We start from the raw sequence: 22,945 nt of genomic DNA, 5'->3' as shown, positions 1-22,945 counted from the left end.
GTGTATGTTCCAGCTAGGAGTCCTACTCTGTAAGCATTTAACTCTGTCTGCAGCCTGTACCTGCAGACACCTCAGGAACTCACCTGTCCCTATGCAGGAGATGTGTGGCAATTAACCCTCTATGTCACTGTATTCAGACACAATATAGACGTAATCATGACTTAACATGCAGTACATAAGGGTTCTGCATTATTTTACATTTTACAAGTTACAAAAATGATCAGGTACAAACAGGAAAAAAAAATCTTAAATATGCAAAGACAACATATACCAACAAAACTAAAATTAATAACAATAATACATTCTGTTGAGTTACATGTGGCATCACTAAGTGATCCAAATGTAATATTTTTAAAATGTAGTGCCTCTTACAATCTGCTAATTGGTGAGCAAGCATGTTCCCCACAAACAGCACAACACCACCAAACATATATTCTGTGAAAAGTTCTGCAGTCCTAATAATATTTTGCTTTAACTATATTATCATCTTGAAACATTTGCATTTATAAAATCCCAAATGTGGAACTTACCTAGAACCCACGGTAATATCATCCACTCAACCACAGTAGGAGGAGGTCCTTGCATGTGCAAGTCAGTCCTAACTATGTGTTGGGAAGCCAGAAGCAAGAGGAAGAGGAAAGTCAGATATGAGGCTGTGTGGCAGATAAACTTGATGAATGGCTTTTTAATGAACAGTCCCAGCCTGCTCTTGGGTGCTATCAGATATGCCATAGAAAGCACAGGAAAAAGCAGTCCAATGGTGATGCATGTCAGTAACTTCACTGCCCAGTGCTTCCGGCGCCAACCTGGGAATCCATCATACCACAATGTAGCCAGTAACTGCTGACAGTTTGGCTGAGCCACGAACTAGGAATAAAGGAAACGTATCAATAGGACAGATATAGTCATTTACAAATTTCCAAACTTAATTTAAGTTTATTTTAATTTCAAATGATACACAAAAGAGGTAAAATTGAACATTCTAAACATTTAACTCAGTAGTAATTGCACCATAGGTCTTAATATGTATCAAAAAACAAAGGAACCCACAAATGGGGCCCTGACCCTCAAAGAGACCGCCAACTCCTATTCTTAGAGAAACAAAAAAACAAACAAATATTATTATACTATCAATAATAAAAACATAAATACAATTGGCTTGCTAGTACAAAAACCATATACAATTTATTATAATATCAAACGCCAAATTAAAAATATATAGGACTTGATTCATTAGGGAAAATAAAGCAAACATAATGAGTAACTTTGGATCTTGGCAAACCCATGTTGCATTGGAGGGGAAGGGGGGGTAAATTTAAAATGTGGGGACAGATTTATAGTTGGGGTAGGGCATGTCCTGATAAACTTTAAATGTCAGTGTAAAAATAAAGCTATCAAGTATTTGTGTGCTACATGAAAAAACAGCCAGTCTTTAACTTATGTGCAAAATAATAAACTAATTTGCACCCCTTGTCACATGGTTTTGTCCAGGAGAAAACTTACTCATTTTTTGACTTACTTTCCTTAATGAATCAGGCCCATACTGTATATGTCACCAATTGAATGAATAAAAAAAGAAGGACCTACCATATATGTTTATACATATATACCAAAATGGAACTTTAAAGCAGTTGGATTTAAACACATCTATATGCTGGGCAAATACATTTTTCAGAACCCATTTGATACATATTTAATGAATAATACCTCTGTTTATTGCTGTCATAAGCAAATGCTTTTAACAGTCCGGGGTATACAGACTAAATTGAGGGTTTGAAAAAGTGGTGATGTTGCCTATAGCAACCAACCAGATTCAATTTATTTATTTAGTACATTCTACAAAATGACAGCTAGAATCTGATTGGTTGCTATAGGCAACATCTCCACTTTTTCAAACACTCAGTTTAGTAAATATATCCCTCCATGTTGTAGTAATGTAGCGCTATTAAGCGCATTCACTGATTTTTTTCTTATATATGCTAGTAGCAGTAATTGTGTCGTCTAATACAAAACCTCTGTAAGTATTGTACTAATGAGAAATCAGTGCATTTAGGGAGACATTGCTGGTTTACTGTATGCCTGCAAAGCTTGTTAGAAACGCCAAGCCATGATTTTCTCTTAGGTGGTGTTGACTGGAAGCAGATACTTTGACAAGCATTTACACATGAGGGAGCACAGAGATTCACAGATTAGCACAGCATTGACTACACTTACATATTGACTGATGCACAGAGAAAGTTCAATTGCTATTCAAAAATTGTTGTATTAGGTTCTAAGATGTGTAATTGCAGGTGTGTAACAATTAAATTAACTTTAATGTAATAAGTATCACTGTGGCATCAAAATGATCAATTCTGGCCAGAATAACATACAGAGTTATGACATGCATAAGTAGCAATATGTTGAGATGCTGGTAATATCGCAGGATGTGAGCTGCGAGTTGTAAGTTAAAGCAGTTCAAGTTAAATAATCGCATAAAAACAAAATGCAACCTATAGCTATACAAAATTAAGTCCATCCAGTGGTTGTGGTGGGAAATATTCCCAATACCTCAAGTTTGTGATAAGATGTTGCTTGTAGAGTAGTGACGTTCCTCTCCTATGGTCTGGACACTCCTTCCCTCCCCGAATGCGGGTGGTGCTGCTTGCTCGTGGGTCCTGTCGGAGACGTCTAGTTTAAGGCCATGGTCGGGAATTGAAGTCATGATCTCAGCGCTGTGAGGCAGAAGTGCTAACCAGTTAGCCACCGTGCTGCCCTCAGTATTTGCCGGCTGGTGGTGAAGCCACGGCTGATGCGGTTGCAGCATGTGTGTTTGTAGGCAACGTTTGAATGATTATGGCAGCTCCTGGAGTTGCTATTTGAAAACACCCGATGGAAACTTAGTTGATTGGTAAGACACCTGGTATTCTATGGATTACTTGTTCTGGTTTTACCTGGATTCTGCAACCTTATTCCTGTACATTTACAGTTTGTACGTTACTCAGTATGATTTTGGACTTATCTCCACTTTTTTGAATGACTTGTCCTTAGCCATATTGCTCCTCTGCTGTCTAACCTGACATTGGTCCACCTGACTGCGTCTGTCTTTATTCTAGGTACCTCACATTGTCCTTGTCCTGCCAGAAGTGCTTCATCTTCCTTTTATGTTTTGGGATCCAAACAGATATGAAACAGTTAACCTTCAATATGATTTATTAACGTGCTGAAAATGTAGTGCTTGATAAATTGGTTTCACAAAATAACAAAACGTAAAAAAATAACTGCAGATAGATTAAAAATAAAATTTATTAATAAACTTAAATACCAATGTCAGTGTGGTGATTATGTAGTATATCTAATGACTGAAGTATGCAAAAGTATGTGCAATTAACAAAGAGTCTTTTGAAACTAACCACATAGATAAGGATCTCGGAGGAGTTTGAAGCCCAAAGTTGTAAACCATCTAGCCACTCAAAGCAGATCAGAGGTGAGAGATTCTCTGAGGTGGCCAAACATATATCTTAGTGATAGATAATTTACTTCGGAAAGCCCTGTGTCATTTGGGGCATCCATCTAACTTAGGTGAAAATAAAATTCCTAAGGTGGGGGGTGAAGAGCCAACAAGAAATGGTTTAAAAATCCCTTGTTTCAGTAATACTGTGTGCATTTCATGAGGGGTCTGTCAAGACTGAAATGTTCCATACTTTCAATTGTGTTCCCTCACACACAGCAAGTATACCTCGTAAGTGGTACTCTGATTTTATTTCCTATTTTATTTTCTGAAACTCTTTTATGCATCATATTGTATTTCTTGTTATTAATTTTTGTAAATAAGCCTTGGAAATGTTTTTCAGATTAAACATATTTAATCTAACATATTTCTCCATGATTCTTAATGAATTTACGAAGCCCAGGGAGACTCATGCTACATGTGTATGTGATATAAGTGTGAAAGATTAATAAGTGGTTCTGGTGAATGTAAGAACATCATAATAAATCCGTTGTGGTGGTAGAAAAGGTATATTCATTGTTAATTAACTAAGGTGATGCCAGCTGTTCAGATTGCTGTATCTGGGACAGGATGGGCGTTCGTGACAGTCAGCAGCAACACTCCTTTGTTTTTGTTTGTGTTTTTTTTTTTTTTACCATAGCTGATAAGGACTAAATTGAAATTAAGACTAACAAATTCCTTTCCTCATAAAGAGACATTGTCCCTGTCACATGCAGCCCTGTTTTCACTAACATAATTACATGAGTGAAAGGGTTACTGCCTCCCAGAAGATCAGCTCATGTCCTAATATGCTTCTGTGAAAATTCTAATGCTCTCATTGGATAAATGTTGTTCAATACCCACCCACTTCAAAACTGGTGTTCATAAAGACCAGCAGAAGTTGAAGATTAGCATCTTAAAAACATGCAAGGAGTTCAGTTATTTTTGGCAAACAAGCACCAGACAGTGGCAAAAGTCCATTGATGCGGCAGGTAGATGGGGCTCATGGAGATAATGGGGCCACTTCTCTCTGCATCTGCATGGCAGATGCAGAGGGTTGGGGGACCCAGTTCCCTCTTCCCCGCATTGGGGCTTACAGATCACTAGCTCCACCTCTGGTACCAGTCACACATCAGTTCATGTCTAAGTGTTCCCCATTACCATTGAAGTGGTGTTTTATTTAGAGATGGACGGGCTCGGTTCCCCGAGATCCGAATCCTACCGAATTCAGGGTATGCGAGTACCGAGTCAAGCACGCTCGGTACTCTCCCGTCCATTCGGATTCGAAATTGAGGCAAAACATCATCGGGACGTATTCAATTTTCTGAGCTCGGTTCTTGCGAGATTTGAAAAGCATAAATAATAGCCTCCACAGCAATCCATCGCCATTTGACAGAGGGAGAGAGCAGGGCTAGGTCACACTGGCTATATCAGCGCAGGGACAGTGATTGATTGTATTCAATACCATTTTAATCAGTTGTTACAGCAGTAAGAGGAGAAGAGAGGAGGGTTTATGTTCAGTTTCTGGCACTCCAAGTGCTGTTGGGGTTCTTGTACAGAAATTTATCTGGCTGGCAAAAAAGTCCTATTTTGCAGCAGTGCCAAAAAAATAATATTTAGCACTCCAAGTGCTTTTGGGCTGTCACCCATTCTTTTGCATTAATATTTCTGGTTGTCAAAAGTCCTGTTTGTCAGCAATCTTAAAAAATTATATATAGCACTACCAAGTGCTTTTGGGGTGTCCCCCATTCCTTTGCATTAATTTTTCTGGCTGTCAAAAGTCATATTTGTCAGCAGTATCTAAAACAATTTGTAGCACTACAAGTGCTTTGGGCTCATAATAGATTCAAAGCAGTCCACATATGAGCAGAATCAGCAACCAGGTTCTGTCAACAGTCCTGATGGTAGTGTTCCCAGTATGTCATCTGGGAAAGGCGATGTCAAAGTACACAGTCTTTTGAAATCAGTCAAAAAAACACACACCCAAAAATTTTTTACTGTGTTGAAGCGAAAAAGAAGTATAACTGAGGAAAAGTTAACTGCCGATAAAAAAAAATAATTGCCAACATGCCATTCTACACACGCAGTGGCAAAGAGAGAATGAGGCCTTCACCTTTGTCTATTAGTGGCAGATCAAAAAATGTTACCGAGCCTACAAGTGGTGCACAACTACTTTTACGCGTCTAAGCCGAGCTGCAAGATAACAGTAAGGCAGTAGAGGATAATGTTTGCTCTGAATCCACAGGGATTGGTGTCATTTGTGAGAGTCCATCCAACAGTGGGATGTCTAATCGTGCGCATTCTGTTAGTGTACCCATAAAGAGGGACCCTTTCAGCAGTTCTGCTGATGTGTGCCTGAACAGCCCGAGTGTAGCCGGTGACACACAAATTGAGGATGCCACTTTGGAATTAAAAGAGGATGAGGGGGAGATTTGTGTAGGCGACGAGGGCACTAATGAGGGTGTTGATGAGGATGAGGTTGTTTGTGTAAGTCCTGCACCAGTGGCAGCAGTTCTGGCACGTGACAAGAAAAAGGTCATTATCATGCCAGGCCATTAAACAAAAAAATCCACTTCTTATGTGTAGAATTATTTCTACCCCAATCCAGACAACAACTGTATAGCCATTTGTAGTGTATGTCAAGCCACAGTCAGTCGAGGGAGGGACCTTAACCATCTTGGAACCTCGTCTATGTTACGCCATTTGATGAGAGTTCATTGAAAAGTGTTGGGAAAAGCTGAAAGTTCTTCCAAAAAAATTACAAGCACTCCATCATCAGCTAGGACCCTCCGCTCACCGACATCCTGACGGCTACAAAATACACCCACCACACCATCCTCATCAATATCCTCAGTAGCGCTCGGAGTTAGCCCTGCATCCCACTTATTAAGGCTGGATGACTCCTGCACTATTATTGATTCCTCTGAAGAAAGCGTTAGTCCCACTGCTGCTGCTGTTGCTGCTGCTGGGGGTGAATCGTCAGCCCAGAGGAAGGCCAAGAAAAAGAGCAGTCCTACATTTCAACAGTTAACTGTGAAACAATCATTTGCTAGGGGAAGCAAATATGACAGCAGTCACCCAGCCGCCAAGCGAATCACAGACGCCATGGCTGCCATGTTAGTGTTAGATCTGCATCCAATATCCACAATAAACGTAGCTGGTTTTTCACAGTTAATTGAGGTTTTGTGTCCGCGTTACAGAATTCCATCGCAACACCATTTTTCCCGTAAAGCTGTTCCACAACTATACCAAAAAGTGTGTACAAATGTAGAGATTGCGCTGAAAAATGCCATTCTGCCCACTGTCAACTTAACCACAGATATGGGGACAAGTGGAAGTGGTCAAACCAAAGACTATATGACTGTGACAGCCCACTAGGTTGGTCATTCACCTTCACCAGCAGGAACAGCAGCAGCATGTACACCACTACGTAACATTTGTCACAGGCAGGCCACTCTTTGTATCACCGGCTTCACTAACAGTTTGCGTAACAAATTGTCAGCTGTATGCCTAAGAGATGTGATTGATACATGGCTTATACCACTTGGACTTTCCCAAGGATATGTCATTTCTGATAACGCCAACAATATAGTGCGAGCATTACAGCTGGGTGATTTCCAGCACATACCCTGTTTTGCTCACACCATCAACTTGGTGGTGCAGAGCTTCCTAAGAAATAACCGTGAGGTGCAGGAGATGCTTTCAGTGGCCCGTAAGATTTCAGGCATTCTGCCACAGCATGTAGGAGATTGCAGCAGCTCCAAGAGGAGTTTAACTTGCCCTGCCACCAACTTAAGCAAGAGGTGGTAACTAGGTGGATTTCCACCCTGTACATTCTGCAGAGGATGGAGGAACAGCGCAAAGCCATCCAAGCGTATTGCACAAGCCATGACATTGGGAAAGGAGGGGGCATGTATTTCACTCTTGCACAGTAGTGCCTGACGTCAGTGCGGCCTCAATGAATTTTTATTTAAAGCGGCAATGTCGGTACCCCTCTCTTAACAGTTAACCTGCGTGGTCCCGACATTGACGCTTTAAATAAAATTTTATTGAGGGCGCACTAACGTCAAGCACTACTGCCGGACACCCGTGCATTCGGAAGAAGCTGCTGTCGGTGTCCTGCTACGATCAGATATCGGAGAGGAGACAGGATGGCACAGTGATGTAGGGGGGGGGCAGCATGGCACATTGATGAAGGAGAGGGGGGGGAGCAGCATGGCACAGAGTGATGAAGGGGGGCAACATGGCACAGTGATGAAGGAGAGGGGGGCAGTATGATGGTTGTAACCATTTGTCTAGCAACCAACTGAATCAGTGAACTGCAGGAATGATTCTACACATAGTAGTTGCAATAATTGCACAGATGTTAGATCAAACAAACAAACAGAAGAGTTTGTATGTCATAACTCTTAGTGTTGTCATTTAGCCAGTATATATGATGCATGCTGGTTGCACTCACAAATTGGATTCCATCTCTCTGTGCAGGTGATTAGGTGACAGATGCAATTTAATGTAGCTCCTGAGTTTTGCCCTATATTATGTAAGGAGGGAGTGTAAACTACTTCAGTACACTTACATGAGATTTGAACTCCATGAAGACGTTCTAATCTGCTGGGTCTCTGATTCATGTTTGAAAACAATCTGGTTCCAGTTCTGGCAGGTTCTTTTTTGTCTTGATCTGCTACCCTTGCTCTGCATCATGTCTTATTTCCTGGTTTGAAGTAAGCCTTAATCTCAGACTACTCCTGTGACTGCTGACCATGCAATGTCTTTTCCTGTTGTTAGGTCATCAATGTGACAGAATGTTTTCAGATAGTATATTTGGCAGTGAGCAAATAATAAATTATTGCCAGAGTAAACCTGTTTTACCAACTGCAGAAGGATGAGCAATTGGCCATAGCCAATTTTTTTTGAAGGAGGGGTGTTATGCACTGAAGGCCCTATCTATCCTCTTCTGATAATTAAACATCTAGTACAATAAATTATTATTATTATTTTTTGCAATTGTATTAGATCAGTGTGTCAAAGTAAAAGCAATGATTGTGTACGGAAAAGCCTGGTTGGCACTTTGGAGAAAATGTAACTTGAAGTCACACATTGACTGGATATTTTCACAAGAGCTCTCGCTCCTGTTTAGTTAAAGCTTTTCACACCTTGTGTAGACGCAGACATTTTTCTCAAGAGTAAACCATTTACTGAGAATTAAGAGTGTGAATCAAAATAGCTAAAAACATGAACCACTTTGGGGATAAATGTAGAAAATCTGATGTTCGCTAGCCCCATTGGGGCTTACAGTCTAAATTCCCTAACACACACACAGACAGAGAGACTAGGGTCAATTTGTGATAGCAGCCAATTAACCTACTACTATGTTTTTTGGAGTGTGGTAGGAAACCAGAGAACCCGGAGGAGACCCACGCAAACACAGAGAACATACAAACTCCACACAGATAATGCCATTGTCGGGAATTGAACTCATGATCCCAGCGCTGTGAGGCAGAAGTGCTACCACTTCGCCACCGTGCTGGTAATGGAAGGTGCAAACATGTCTTACTGGAGGCCTGGTAGTGTCACTCCTACAGCTAGATACACTCCTGCATTGCCGTGCGTACCTGAGACAAACAGCTGTGTGCAGGACATACCTTCCAAAATCCTGACAGCCGGGACAAAAGTCCTGACTGACGATACAGTCCATCAGAATTGGGAGTGTCCTTTTTAAATCTGACACTCCCAAACCAATAAAAAGCACCTAATACAGTATGGACAATAGGTGGCCCGGGCCTTCGTTTGTGTCCCTCAGTTCCTAAGAGTATTATGCCCCATCAGTCCTTATATCTGCTTTATGCACTAACTACGGCAGCTCTTATTCTCTGCTTTGTGCCCCACCAAGCACTGGAGGCCCCATCTTTTATTTAATAAGAGCTGAGACAGTAGGTAAAGATCAGTGGTGTAAAAAGCAGAGAATAAGACTGAACGTGAGATTATTCTTTGCCCGAAACGGCTAACTTCCCCATCACATGGCCTCCTCCAGACAACGCACACAGTTTCAGCGGCACATCTGAGATCAGAGAAGGAAGAGAGTGCAGTCTCCACCATGTGGTCAGCGTCCTTCCTCCACAGAAAGAGCTGTGTGACTCCTGCTTTATTTAAAGCAAGATAAGGAATTTTCAGGCAGGCCTTGTTATGTACCAGTGAGTTGGAAAGTTGTTGCCTATTTTTGGTTCCACTTACACATGTGAACAGACATTATCATTGGGCACCTTAAACACAACAAATGCAAAATGTTGACTAATGGAAACCACATGCCTGAATTGTGTTTGGCTTATACCTAACTTTCAAAAGCTGATGGAAAATCTGTTCAGAGAAGTACCACTGAATTGTCAGATTATTTGTTAAACTTGTACCACTTGCTTATTTTACATTAAATGCCTGCTGATATGTTATAACAGATTGGTTTCTTTTTTGATTAGCCTATTACTGAGATTAAGCGTAATGTAAGGCCCCTTTGAAGCCTAAGGGGCAACATATGCAGCTCTTGAACTGTATCTGGTTTCCCATCACTGACTTAATACCTTGTAGATAGCATAACGAGAAGCCCAAACTGCTTGTGTTCTTCAGTTGTTAATAACAGAATCAAAGCTTTCAGGATAAGTAATCATTTTAAGAATAAAAAATAAAACAGCAGATTCTTTTTGCTCTATAATACGGAGGAATTAGCTTGAGAATAGTTCAGCTCTTTAGATATTTCCATATATACGAGCAGAAGGCAATGCAAGAAGCCATTACAATGCTGGAGAGGAGACTATGAATGATGTTATTTTTGAGTGATCTAAACTTGTTATGTAAAGAACCCAAGGGTATCCTCTGCATTAGAAGTCTGTAGAAAATGCATCTATTTTAGATGAAATGTTGTATGTGAAAGTCACAGAAATAGAATCCACATCCATGGGACATAGCCATACTATTTGCTACAAAGTGATTATGAAAAAAACAACAAATAATTGCAGGGCAGTGTGATGTAAGGGATGCTAAGTGCAAGGCAGTGTAATTCTTCCCCTATTTACCTGTATAATCCCCTAATAGATAGATCTTACTGACCGGCTCTTTCCCCTTCCCAGAACCCCAGAGGTTGCTCCATGCAGCCGCTTTTTTCTGGGGGCTCCTCTGTTTCTGTAATATAAAAAAAGCAAAACATTTCTTCTTTAAAATGCCTGGGGGTAAAGGACGGTCCTATTTCTGTTATTACCTGACCTGCCTGCTCACACTCCCCCTCCTTCGCATTACACTGCCCTGGTCCAAGAGACAAATCACTGGGCCCTGGGGAAAAAATGGCCCAATGGACCATAGCCAAGGCTTCAGGGGAGGGGAAACATCAGGGGCCTGATTCATTAAGGATCTTAAATTAAGAAGTATCTTATTTAAGTCTCCTGGAAAAAAACATGTTACAATGCAATGGGTGAAAACTATTTTTTTCATGTAGCACTCAAATATCAACTTAGAATTTCAGTGTACAAATAAAGCTATCAAGTATTTGTGTGCTACATGAAAAAAACAGTCAGTATTTAACTTATGTGCAGAACAGAAAACTAGTTTTCACCCCTTGCATTGTAACATGGTTTTGTCCAGGAGACTTAAATAAGATACTTCTTAATTTAAGATCCTTAATGAATCAGGCCCCTGATGTTTCCCTCCCCCTGAAGGTTAGTTACATTTAAGATTAGATAGTAATGCAGCTTTAACTGTTGACCACTGAAATTAGCTATATATTTTAATCATATGAAATATTAATATTTATAATTGTGACTTTAAATAATTTTCAGCTCTAAAGATCAGTCATATAATTTATGAAATGTTGTCATTTTATGAAGTTCATTGATTCTGGGTCTCCAAATAATTTTATTCAATAGGCTGAAATTGCAAGGTAATGAAAAAGGAGAGAGTAATAAAAACAGTAGAGAGAGATGAATGGGAAGCTTAACTACTAGTGTCCATTTCTATATGTTCTGTGTTTATTCAGCATCATGGGTTGTAGCAAATGCAAAGCCCACATATATATAGAGGTATATTCAAATACTCATCTGGCCACCAGGATATATGATATATTCATGGCTAACTTTATTCAGTGTAGCACTACTTATAGCAAATATCAATCCCAAGTATATTGAGAGATATAATCAATCTTATTACCTCTACAGCTTATTGCATAGAAGTTGTGTATGAGACTAACATTGCTTAGCACCACAGTGCTTCCAGCAAAGCTCAACGTACTGTCACCGGATAGCAAGGGGTCAATGGGAAATACATCTACAATAACTCAACTGTATTTTATAGTTATTTCATTGTTACTTCTTTCAAATAAAAAATAAAAGAAATGAATGCATACAAATGTTATTGTGTATAAAAAAGGCTAATCATGACTGAAAACCAACACAGACCTCAAGACACAAAGCAAAATTTGGTCTTTAAAAAAACAAGCTTAACATTTTATTCATAAACAAAAATAATTGAATGATGATGTAAAAGTGTCCTTCAGAGATCTATGTGTGCAGCAGAGCTGCTAAGAGCTGATTCATCTGCGGCAGAATAGAAGATTACAGTGGTCAGCACATATAAATAACTTCACCTTCTTCCAGCCACTTAACATGCAGCATATGCATTTCTTATCGGACCTTGAAAAAATATCTGAAATCAGCAGTGTGGCAAGAATGCAAAGTGATGTAAGCTTTATTAATGTATTTCGTTATTGTTATTCAATACACATTACTTTAAGGCTGTATTGCTATCAGCTTTGATGTGCTGCATCATCAGTTTGAATCCGAGTCTCTGCCAACACTAGGGATAGAAAGATGTAGGTTCTGCAAATTAATTTTATGGTACGTTTGAGAAAAAAAAAAAGCATAATTTTAATTGTGCGCACTTCTACTATACCTCATTTAATACTGAAAATGTAATTTCCATAACTTTTATTCATCTGCTCTGGTCTTAATTTATTACTTTAAGAATCTGATGAGCTAAGCACGGTGGCTGAGTGGTTAGCAGTTCTGTCTCACAGCACTGGAGTCATGTGTTCGATTCCCGACCATGGTCTTATCTGTGTGGAGTTTGTATGTTCTTCTTGGGTTTGCGTGGGTTTCCTCCTACACTCCAAAAACATACTAGTAGGTTAATTGCCTGCTATCAAAGTGACCCTAGTCTGTGTGTGTGTGTGTGTTAGGGAGTTTAGACTGTAAGCTCCAATGGGGCAGGGACTGATATGAGCGAGTTCTCTGTATAGTGCTGTGGAATTAGTGGCGCTATATAAATAGCTGCTGCTGCACCTGATGAGCTAAAGACGAGGCGTTGTTAGGGCCCAGTGAAAAAGATGAAGAACCCCTTCAGGGGAACCAATTAAAGGAAGTTAAGGGAAAGGTTTGGGGAACAATCTCAACCTACAATTCTAAGCAATGAGCAGTGTTGAAATAACATGACTCCTAAGCCTTGAACAGCATAACGACACAGAGAAGAGTCAGAGGACAGCAGGGTGGGATTAAGAGGGGCCACTAGAGATTTGGATGGCAGAATCAATGTCCACAGGAACAGCAGGCGGCACATTTGTCACCTGTAATCAGCTTGGTGTACGCAACTATTACAATTGTCCATTGCATCAATACAGCTACCCATTCTTAGGTCATAAATGTATCATATGAAGGCTACTACTGCCCACCTGTGCACTCCCTGTCACACCATAATCGGGACTTGGAGATCATGGGCAGTTAGTAAATATTTACAAAAACACATAGGGCCGGATTCATCAAGGGACGCATACTGAGCACAATGCGCATTTGTTTTAAAGCCCACGTAAATGGGGTATTGGTACGCCCTAATCCAAGGATCTGATCTGAAGATGCGTGTGGTGATGAATTTGGGTGCAGGTCTACTCTGCTCTACTAGACAGGACATGCAGGATACATTCAACTAATATATGTGGAATATAAATTCTCAAAAGAACACACATAAAAATAAAAAAAGTATTCAATTAATGTCACCTGTTAATAAGATTAAACCATGAACAAAGTTTTTGTTTCAATGCAATACATTTATTAGGCTATTATGAATGTCTACTGTACAGAAAATATATTTTCCTATTTGTTTCTGATTGCAAAGATATCTATTTGCAAACATACTCAGCCGTCATCTCTAGTGATTGCCACTTAGACTAGACCTGTAGCTGGAACAAGAGATAGGGCTGAAAAACAGCCCAGAGCTTGAACCGGAGGCTGCTGCATGCGATTGACATGCTGTTACTGTACATTGACTACGGGCAAACGCCTCTTCCCGCCCTGTTCCCCTCCCTGAAATCGTAGGCTGTAGGAAGTGTCCTTTGCATTCATCATTATCATCACCATTTATTTATATATCGCCACTGATTCCGCAGCGCTGTACAGAGAACTCACTGACATCAGTCCCTGCCCCACTGGAGCTTACAGTCTAAATTCCTTAACATACACACACAGACACAGACAGACAGACAGAGAGAGACTAGAGTCAATTTTGATAGCAGCCAATTAACTTACTAGTATGTTTTTGGAGTGTGGGAGGAAACCGGAGCACCCGGAGGAAACCCACGCAAACACAGGGAGAACATACAAACTCCACACAAATAAGGCCATGGTCGGGAATTGAACTCATGACCCCAGCGCTGTGAAGCATTCTAAAATTGAATGTGGCCGTTATGTGGTGTATGATCCGGTTCTGGGCATGTGCAGAGCGATTACACGGATGATACGCACAAAATCAGCGTTTAGATTTTTTGATGAATCTAGCCCATAGTGCTTCTCTCCAGTTATGAAGACATAAATTATCAAGGGTATTGCTACATCCAACAATGGATTTTACTGTAAAGCACCCATATGTACAAACAGTGGTGAATTAAGATGGTCTGGGACCCTGGGCTGTATGTACGCCATGAGTCCTCACTCCACATGCGAGTCTCAACTACATTTAAAATGAACAACATGTGGTGCACCCAGTGGCGGATCCAGGGGGGGGGGGCGATCGGGGCAATCGCCCCCCCTACCAGGGGCTTGCTGCCAGCGGCTGCACACTGTGCAGGTCCGTTCAGCAGTGACAGTGTGCTGCCCGGCTGCTCTGATTGTGTTTTAAGCACAATCAGAGCAGCGGGACAGCACACTTTCACTGCTGAACGGACCTGCACATACTGTGCAGCCGCCGGCAGCCTTAGAACACAGAAAGGGGGCGGGGCCTAAATAGCCCCCCCTAAAATCGCCCCAGGTAGGGCAAATGTCTGGGTCCGCCCCTGGGTGCACCTCGTACCTTCTTCAATGTGTTGTATACTATAGGAAAAGAGGGAAGCAGAAAGAGATTCTGTGAGAAGCTATAAGAAAAAGAGCAGCCAGCCAGATCAAACTCTATGCAGACATGCACGCTGAGTAAAAAAGGGGAATTTAAGAAAAGCACAGTGAGAGAGATAAAAGCAGAGAAAGTCAACCACACAGCACCCAAAAGCATTAATAGCAGACATAAAGAAAAAAGTTGAAACAGTTTACACAGAGACGATCCCAGTCTGTGCTTACAGATAAACCAGGCAGAGTTTGTAAAGAGATAGAGACGTTTTATTATTGTTCTCATAGTTTATACAATAGGGATTACAGGGGTACACATGTACATACCACTTAGGATAATCACACCTGTCCCAGGGCTATAACATTGCTGTATTTCTGAATACCACACTACATTCCAAAGTACTACTTATGCTACATACAAATTGTACACCCATCTAAAAATTACTGGACAAAAACAACAGAGATGTACATGGCATATAACAGTGGCCAAAAATATGGATATTAAGGACCTGAAATGTGATCCACAATGGACAATCAAATCAAAATAATGGATGAAATAAGCACTTATTCATTGACCTTTATAGCTAAAAAGTCTAATAAAACATATAGGAAATCAGATGTAAATGTCACATAGGGTCATACAAAGTCTGTAGTGTCCATCATGGCATTGGGGCTGACAAAAATTCCACTTAGAAGAAGGACATCTATGAGAATTCATCCCTTTTGGGGCTAAGTTTTGTAAATTGAATTTCCATCTTACCTCATGTTGTAATCCTAGCTCTGGTCTGTCTCTTCCTCTGGTGGCTGCTGGAACATGGTCAGTTACCATGTAACGTAATGAAGGTAATGGGTGCTTCAGTAGTGCAAAGTGATTCACCATCGGTTGATCAATTAAACCAGTTTGCAGGGCTTTTTTAATTGGTGAACAATTCATAGCCATCCTCACTTTTATTGTCCTTTTTGATTTGCCTACATATGTTAGGCCAAAAGGGCACTAAAGAATGTATAATGCAAACGTTGACATGCATGTCAGAAAGTGCTTTATTTACATATTGCTACCGATATAAAGATGGTCTGCATGTATCCTGTAGTGGCAGTTTGTGCATTTAAAGTACCCTTTGTCTCCCATTGGGAAATACCTTGTTGGATGAACAAGCACTTATCTCACTAATGCTAAATTGGAATCTTATTTACAATAGCTTGTCTACTCTTAGGAACAAGTAGTGATGTTCTATCGATGCTACATATTTGTTCAACCGAATCAGTTACCGCTTTCGGGAAAGTAACATCTCTCAATGAACCCCTGTTGGCCGTCATATTAAGTGCTTCATCAAGATCTACAGGATTATTTACTATGTTTCTTAGTCTTTAAGGAGTTGTAAATGTGGTAAACTTTCTTAAGTTGGAGAGGGAAAACTAGAAGCTGATAGAAAATTGTTGACATAGGTAGACTTAATGTAGGCCATGGTCAGCAGACATCCTCCCATTTTGGTAATATTCATGTTCAGAAAGTAGCTCATTTCAGAGCTATGTTCCATGGTTAGTTTGATTAATCTGAAGAGTAGGTATGAGCTACATGTCCCATCAAGAATTTCTCCAACCCAAAGCTGGATGCATTTGGGTCCCTTATTGACCAATAGTGATTCAACTGCCTGTATTCCACCATTGTTTTCAATGCTGGTATAAAGGCTCTTTTCGTCCATTATCACTAGATGACCTTCATCTTCTGTTGTAGATAATAAGGCTTATTTATTTTGGCAGTCCATGCTATTGTGTAAATATTACATTTTTGCTTACACACATTGTTGAATAAAAACTCAATGTATTTTGCCAAAGGCTGTAGAGTGGAATTTCTTGCAGAAATAATAGGGTGTCCTGGTGGAGCTGTAAGATTCTTGCATATCTTTGGTAAGGTATAATTATAATACTTAAAAGCTTAATTTGTCTGTAAGATTATTTCCTCTTCACGTGCATCTGTCAAATTTTAATAATAATATCATGTGTAGGATCATAGTATAGCTTGGTATGTGTCAATATTTGCTATTTAACACAGTATTTCAGCACTATAGGGTCCATAATTTTGTAAGACAATAAAATCCTTCCTTATCAGCTGGCCCTATAAGTAGACCTATTTTCTTAAAAAGATTCTGAAATGTAGGGCACTCATCTTTTGACATGTTATTAAAAATAGATTTAACATCCTGGTGTAGTATTTTATTGAACGTTTTTATTACAACTGGGAGGATCAAAGTTACTTTTAATATGGAATGGATCTGAAATAGAAGATATATCAGGCTCTTACATCTTACCAAAATGGTCTCTTCATCTAACAGTTCTACTCAGTCGATGAGATTCTGTTTTATAATTGAAGGCTGAAAACCTTGTCCTTGGTTCAAATGATAAACCTCTTTCTAAGAGCTGATATTCCATATTGCTAAGAGTTGGCTAGACAAGTTATATCGTATTTTTTGTAGTTGTACAGATGTTTCCCGTACTGATCCTCCTCCTCCTATTGCATTTCTGACTTAGGAATGAGTGACAGTTCCTAAAAAGCTTGATTAATATCAGACTTCCCAGTGTTACTAGCTTCAGTATCACTTTGTGAATAGTGACTTGCATCTGTCCCTACTAGGTTGCTATGTTAATTGGTCCACAGAGCCTGTTAGCCATCTATTAATTCTATAGTCAAATAGTCCTTTTCAACCTTAGAAAGTATCTCTCTTTTAACCTTGATCTGGTCTAAATGGTATTTGTCAACATAATTGTGTTATTTAGATAACCAATCAGGCACAGTGTAGTCAGTATATCACCATTAACAGATCCTTCAATCTTTGTAAGCTTTACCTTACTCCCCTGTTAATTCTTCAACCACTAATTCAATTATTCCATTATAAGGCAGAGTGCTGAAAAGAGAAAGATCCTCAATAGATCAAGTGCTGCAAATAATTTAAATAAGTAAATGCACTCACAAACCACAAGGTAATTTAGACATGTAATGGGTTAACCTTTTCATCAGAGTCCTCCCTGCTATATATTATGGAGTAGCCCTCCTTCTACAGGCATGAAGAACACTCTATATTCCTCAACCACTAGCAATATAAAATCTAGTTAGCAGTTATGATTATTGCAATCCATCACATACATACACTTTATAGTTTACATACATAATTTCATTACATTAAATATAATAATTCACAGGCAATGCATAAAAAATGGTCAGTGTAGCAACAATAGATGGGATTATGCTTCTGTCCACACCAATGAAGTTCTATCATTGGTATAGACCAATAAAAAGCTGCAAGGTTTCTATTAGTGTTGATTGACAGGGGAGTCTCTCTTCCCTCCTGCTCTATGTTTATGTTGCTGTTTTGTGATAAGTGGGCCAACTAGTTTGTGGGGGTCCCAGAATTAGTGCTCTGTAATCTCATGTATGTAATCGGGCTCTGAATATGTCAAGGCAGGTAGGGCTTGAGCCTCCTACTACACTGGGGGCCAGGCGGTCCCTTCATCTTCCCCTATTTATAATCTATCACTGTGTACATGGTTATATGAGATTGGAGGCCAGGGATATCACATTGCTGCAGATATACAACTGGTATTTCCATATTTGCACACTGCATCACCTGAACATTGTTGCACTTTTATTTGTGGACCATACTCCTAAATGCTGAGAAGATGCTTGTTCCTTGATGTGTGCGGGGCAGGCCAATGAGGAGCACCAGCAGAACCACGGTAGTATTTTGCAGTGTGCCTTTGGTGCTCTTTGTAAATTACATCCATTAATCAGTCATCTGTACATTAATTAAACTCTCTGCCATTCTGCAGTTAGATCTGTGATATCCAGGGCTGCCAAAAGGAATTCAGGGCCCTGTTACAACAACTTCATCAGGCCTCCCTTATAGTTGAGCTAAGTGGCGTGTGTGGTCATATCATTGGGGGCATGGCTATGCATCATTGAGGCATGGCTAGCAGGTGAAAAGCGCTAGGCCCTGAATTCGCCAGAGCGTGACATATGTCTAAGCCCTCCAGACTTTCAGGACATCTAGTACCACAGTGTAGTATATAAGGAATGCAGTGTTTACATAAAGAGTTCACAGTCTTGGCCTGCACCTTACATTGGGCAGAACAGTCACCAAAAAATTGGGATTGTCCCACTAGACTCACAACATTTTACAGACTGTCCTGCTCTCTCCTACCTGTTCTTTTCACTTTCACCACTTGTGGCTTGTCTGGGTCCTGGAATGTTGGGGGCCCTATTTGGAAAAAAAATGGTACATTTCGAAAATTCCAACCAGCACCCACGATTAATAATTAGGCCTTCCGCCAGTGCCAATATTAAAATAATAGTATTCCCATTTAATAAATAAACATATTTCCCTCCTTCCAAACAGCCCCAGCAATAAATTAATAGTATTTATATCTCAAATATACCTATTTCCCGCAACCATCACTGCCATTAAATAATTCATAGTCACATTTAATAAAGAGACCTCATTCTCCCCAAACACCCCCACATTCAATAGCCCCTAAATCACCCCATCTTAAATTAATAGTCCCCACTATGAAATTGCCCCACCATCACCCCACAAACAAAATAGCACCCATTAATTAGCCACCACCTACCTCACACAAACGACATTGCCAAAAGCTCCCTGTGCCATCACACACACATTACTGTGCCCCTTCACCATCACCATGCTGTGCCTCCTTATGATGACACTGTGCCCTTTCATCATAACCACGCTATGCCCCTTTAGGATCACACTGCGCCCTCCATTCTACTTTTACTTCCCCCTTCATCACCCTGTGCCATGCAGCTTTTACCCCCCTTCACACTCTGCCATGCTGCCTTTGCCCCTCTTCACACTCTGCCATACTGCTCCCCCTCTTCATCACTCTGTGCCATGCTGCTCCCCCCTCTTCATCATCACTGTGCCTTTCTCCCCCACTCTTCTTCATCACCCTGTGCCTTTCTCACCCCCCTCTTCATCACCCTGTGCCTTTCTGCCCCCTCTTCTTCATCACGCTGTGTCTTTCTCTCCCCTCCCCTCTTCTTCATCACTCTGTACCTTTCTCCCCCGCTCTTCTTCATCACCCCGTGCTTTTCTGTCCCCACCCTCTTCTTCATCACCCTGTGCCTTTCTCTCCCCACCCTCTTCATCACCCCGTGCCCTTCTCTCCCCCCTTCTTCATCACACTGTGCCTTTCTCTCTCCACCCCTCTTCTTCATCACCCTGTGCCTCTCTCCCCTCCCCCTCTTCTTCATCACCCTGTGCCTCTCTCCCCTCCCCCTCTTCTTCATCACTCTGTGCCTCTCTCCCCTCCCTCTCTTCTTCATCACACTGAGCCTTTCTGCTTTCCTCCGTTCTTTTACTTACCTCTGTATTGGCATCTTTCATCTCTTTTCTTTTCTTCTCTTCTGTTTTCTCTCTTCTCCCTTGGTCCCTTCTGCACCGCTCCTCACTGAATTCAGTGCAAACGGAGGAGGGAGACGCATGTATACTCACATGATCGTGGCGCCGGTGCTCCCCACGCAAAAAAAAAAAAAGATAAAAAATAATAAAGTTAAAAAGAAAAAAAAAACGGAAAAAAAAACAAACATCTGCAGTGAGGGCCCAGGCAATTAGGAATCTACCCCCCCCCCCCCTTGGTGGCCCTAGTTATATCCAATGGATTATATAAGCATATTTGCGGTAGAATAATTGCTGTGCAAGATTACATATAGACAGCCAAGGGCATTACTGTAAATTTGAATGGTTACATTTATCTTGTCTTTGTGTGTTTCGATGATAAGAATTGTTTGGATTATCATTCATTACAGCCTAATGAGGATTGTCAAAGGTTACTGAATACTAATAATAATTTGTTACTTTACAATGTACAAAGGGAAGGAGTGCTTGAAAGGATAATTCCATCTTTAAATAATAACTGACCATCAGTGAATCCCAATAACAATTTTCTGACTAATATTTTTACAACTCAGTCCTAATGGGAGGGGAGCAGTCCGCAGTGACAGAGCAGCTCTCCAGAATTGTGGCTACACCAGCTAGTGTACAAATATTGTATGATGCAGAGAATATAAAAGGAAACTACTTTTTCCCCAAATATAGATAAAACATAACTTATATCGACCAATTCAATTGCCTGTTACATCTTCTATTCTATTCACCAATTCATTATTTTCATGTGATATTTTCTATTGCATAATAATACATTATTATTACATGAATATACATATCCAAGAAGATTGCAAACACAAATATTTAATATCAAATATTATATTTTTACTTTTTTATTTTTATTTTTTGTGGGTAGGGATCTATAGGGTGTTGTTTTATATGTATTTGTATTTTATTTGATTTTGATTATTAAATATTTGTATTTGCAATCTTCTTGGATATGTATACGCATTTGTCCTCCACTGTAACTTAATTCCTTGTAATACTCTACACCGTGAGTGTCTCCTCTCTGCGCTGTATACTTTTATTGTGGGAGAGTGACTTTATTACAGCAGCGTTTGGAGACACTACAGGGTGTTGTTTTATTTAATTAACTAGCGCCAGTTATAGCTTTTTCTTATTTTATTACATGAATATGCTTGATGTACTTTGGGTGGTGAAAAGATGGGACTAAAACACAAATAGGCTGCTAAATTGAGGTGACTTTTAATATCTGTAAAAATTTACAGGAGAGAGGAGTTATTCCTTATAATTCAAAGCTTTTCTAATGAACAATGAAGTGACAACATCCGTACCTTTGTTCCAGCGGTCAGAATGTTGTAAGGTATGACCAGTTCAAAGTTGCTGTGCACAGCAGAGCATCGGCATTAATCTGTCACTGGTGTATGCAGCAATGTAAGTGAGTTATTAGGGGAAAGGGGTTAGCAGCAGCCAAATGCTTTACAAATGCCAGGCACACCGCCATTGTGACATGAGAAGCCCTTACTGAGATGTGGCCTTTTCTGTGTTAGTGGCAGCATGCACACTATGTCCGATTCTGTAAGTATAAAAGATGGAAGGTATGTTATTCACTGGTAATTGTGTTTCCCTGTGCTGTCACATCCAATAGAGCAAGGATAGGAAAGACATTTTTTGAATACTTCTCTAAAACCCGATTACATTTTGGCATCTAATAAAATACTCCTCCCGTTGATCAGAGTAATAGATTGCCATAGAATAACCCCCACTCATCGTCTACTGCCAGGGTCGGATTGGCAACTTAAAGCAGTGCTGGGAACAAAATCTGAAAGTGGTCTCAAGGAAGGACCAAATCAACTGTTAATCAATACAACAGATGCAAAATACTCCTATGGATACACCATCATTATCATCATGAGCCATTTATTTAGTGCCATTAATTCCGCAGCGTTATACAGAGTACTCACTTGCATCAGTCCCTGCCCCAATAGGACTTACAGTCTAAATTCCCTAACATACACACACAGACAGAATGAGAGAGACGAAGGTCAATTTAATAGCAGCCAATTAACCTAGTAGTATGTTTATGGAGTCACACACCAGGCTCTCAGGTTCTGTCACTTACCTCTTCACTGCCTTTCCAAGTTGTCCCTGCGGTCCACAGCAGCAGTGGTAATACCATCATTCCGATGCTGAGGAGTCCTGCACTTAAAATCCGAATGTGTGAAAAAGCTATTTAAATAAAAGCAGACTTACCTCCATACCAACCCTGTAGATATCTGATCGCAGCAGGATGCTGACCGCAAATTATTCCGACTAATCATTTAATCTATTTTTAAACTGTTTTAAACATTTTTATTAGCAATTGGGGGTGAAAACCCTACCAACTCACACTGAAGCACATCTGCAAAGACTGGCCCGGCAATGTGATTAACTCTTCACACTCCAGACCAGAATCGCTAGAGCAACTATTTTTGGTTAAATTGCACATTTTAGTAAAAACAAATATGTCAATAACTGATTTTGTTTATTGAAATCATTCTTCTAGCCAGGATTCAAGCTCTTTTGATACATAGGCCACTATATCCTTAAAGCCTGGAACTGTTGGAGGTTATTTGCAACTATATAAGTCATATAAAATCTCTAGGCCCTCCTTTCTGATTCAATAAACATAATACTCCAGTAATTATTCTTAAACCAATTAATGAATGTATGCG

At 40.2% G+C, this 22,945-nt stretch overlaps 1 protein-coding gene across 1 annotated transcript in view; it reads right to left on the bottom strand.

The window, feature by feature from the left end:
- TRPC5 (transient receptor potential cation channel subfamily C member 5) overlaps nucleotides 1-22,945 on the bottom strand; it is a 262,565-nt gene that overhangs the window by 53,985 nt on the left and 185,635 nt on the right. The window contains exon 4 of the mRNA XM_075184312.1: nucleotides 531-867. Within this exon, the coding sequence (XP_075040413.1) occupies nucleotides 531-867 (337 nt within the window). The remainder of the gene's footprint in view (nucleotides 1-530; nucleotides 868-22,945) is intronic.

The sequence above is a fragment of the Mixophyes fleayi genome, chromosome 9 (assembly GCF_038048845.1).
Source record: "Mixophyes fleayi isolate aMixFle1 chromosome 9, aMixFle1.hap1, whole genome shotgun sequence".
NCBI classification, from domain to species: domain Eukaryota; kingdom Metazoa; phylum Chordata; class Amphibia; order Anura; family Limnodynastidae; genus Mixophyes; species Mixophyes fleayi.
Note: the sequence above shows the minus strand (reverse complement) of the source record. Positions and strands in the feature narration are given on the sequence as shown.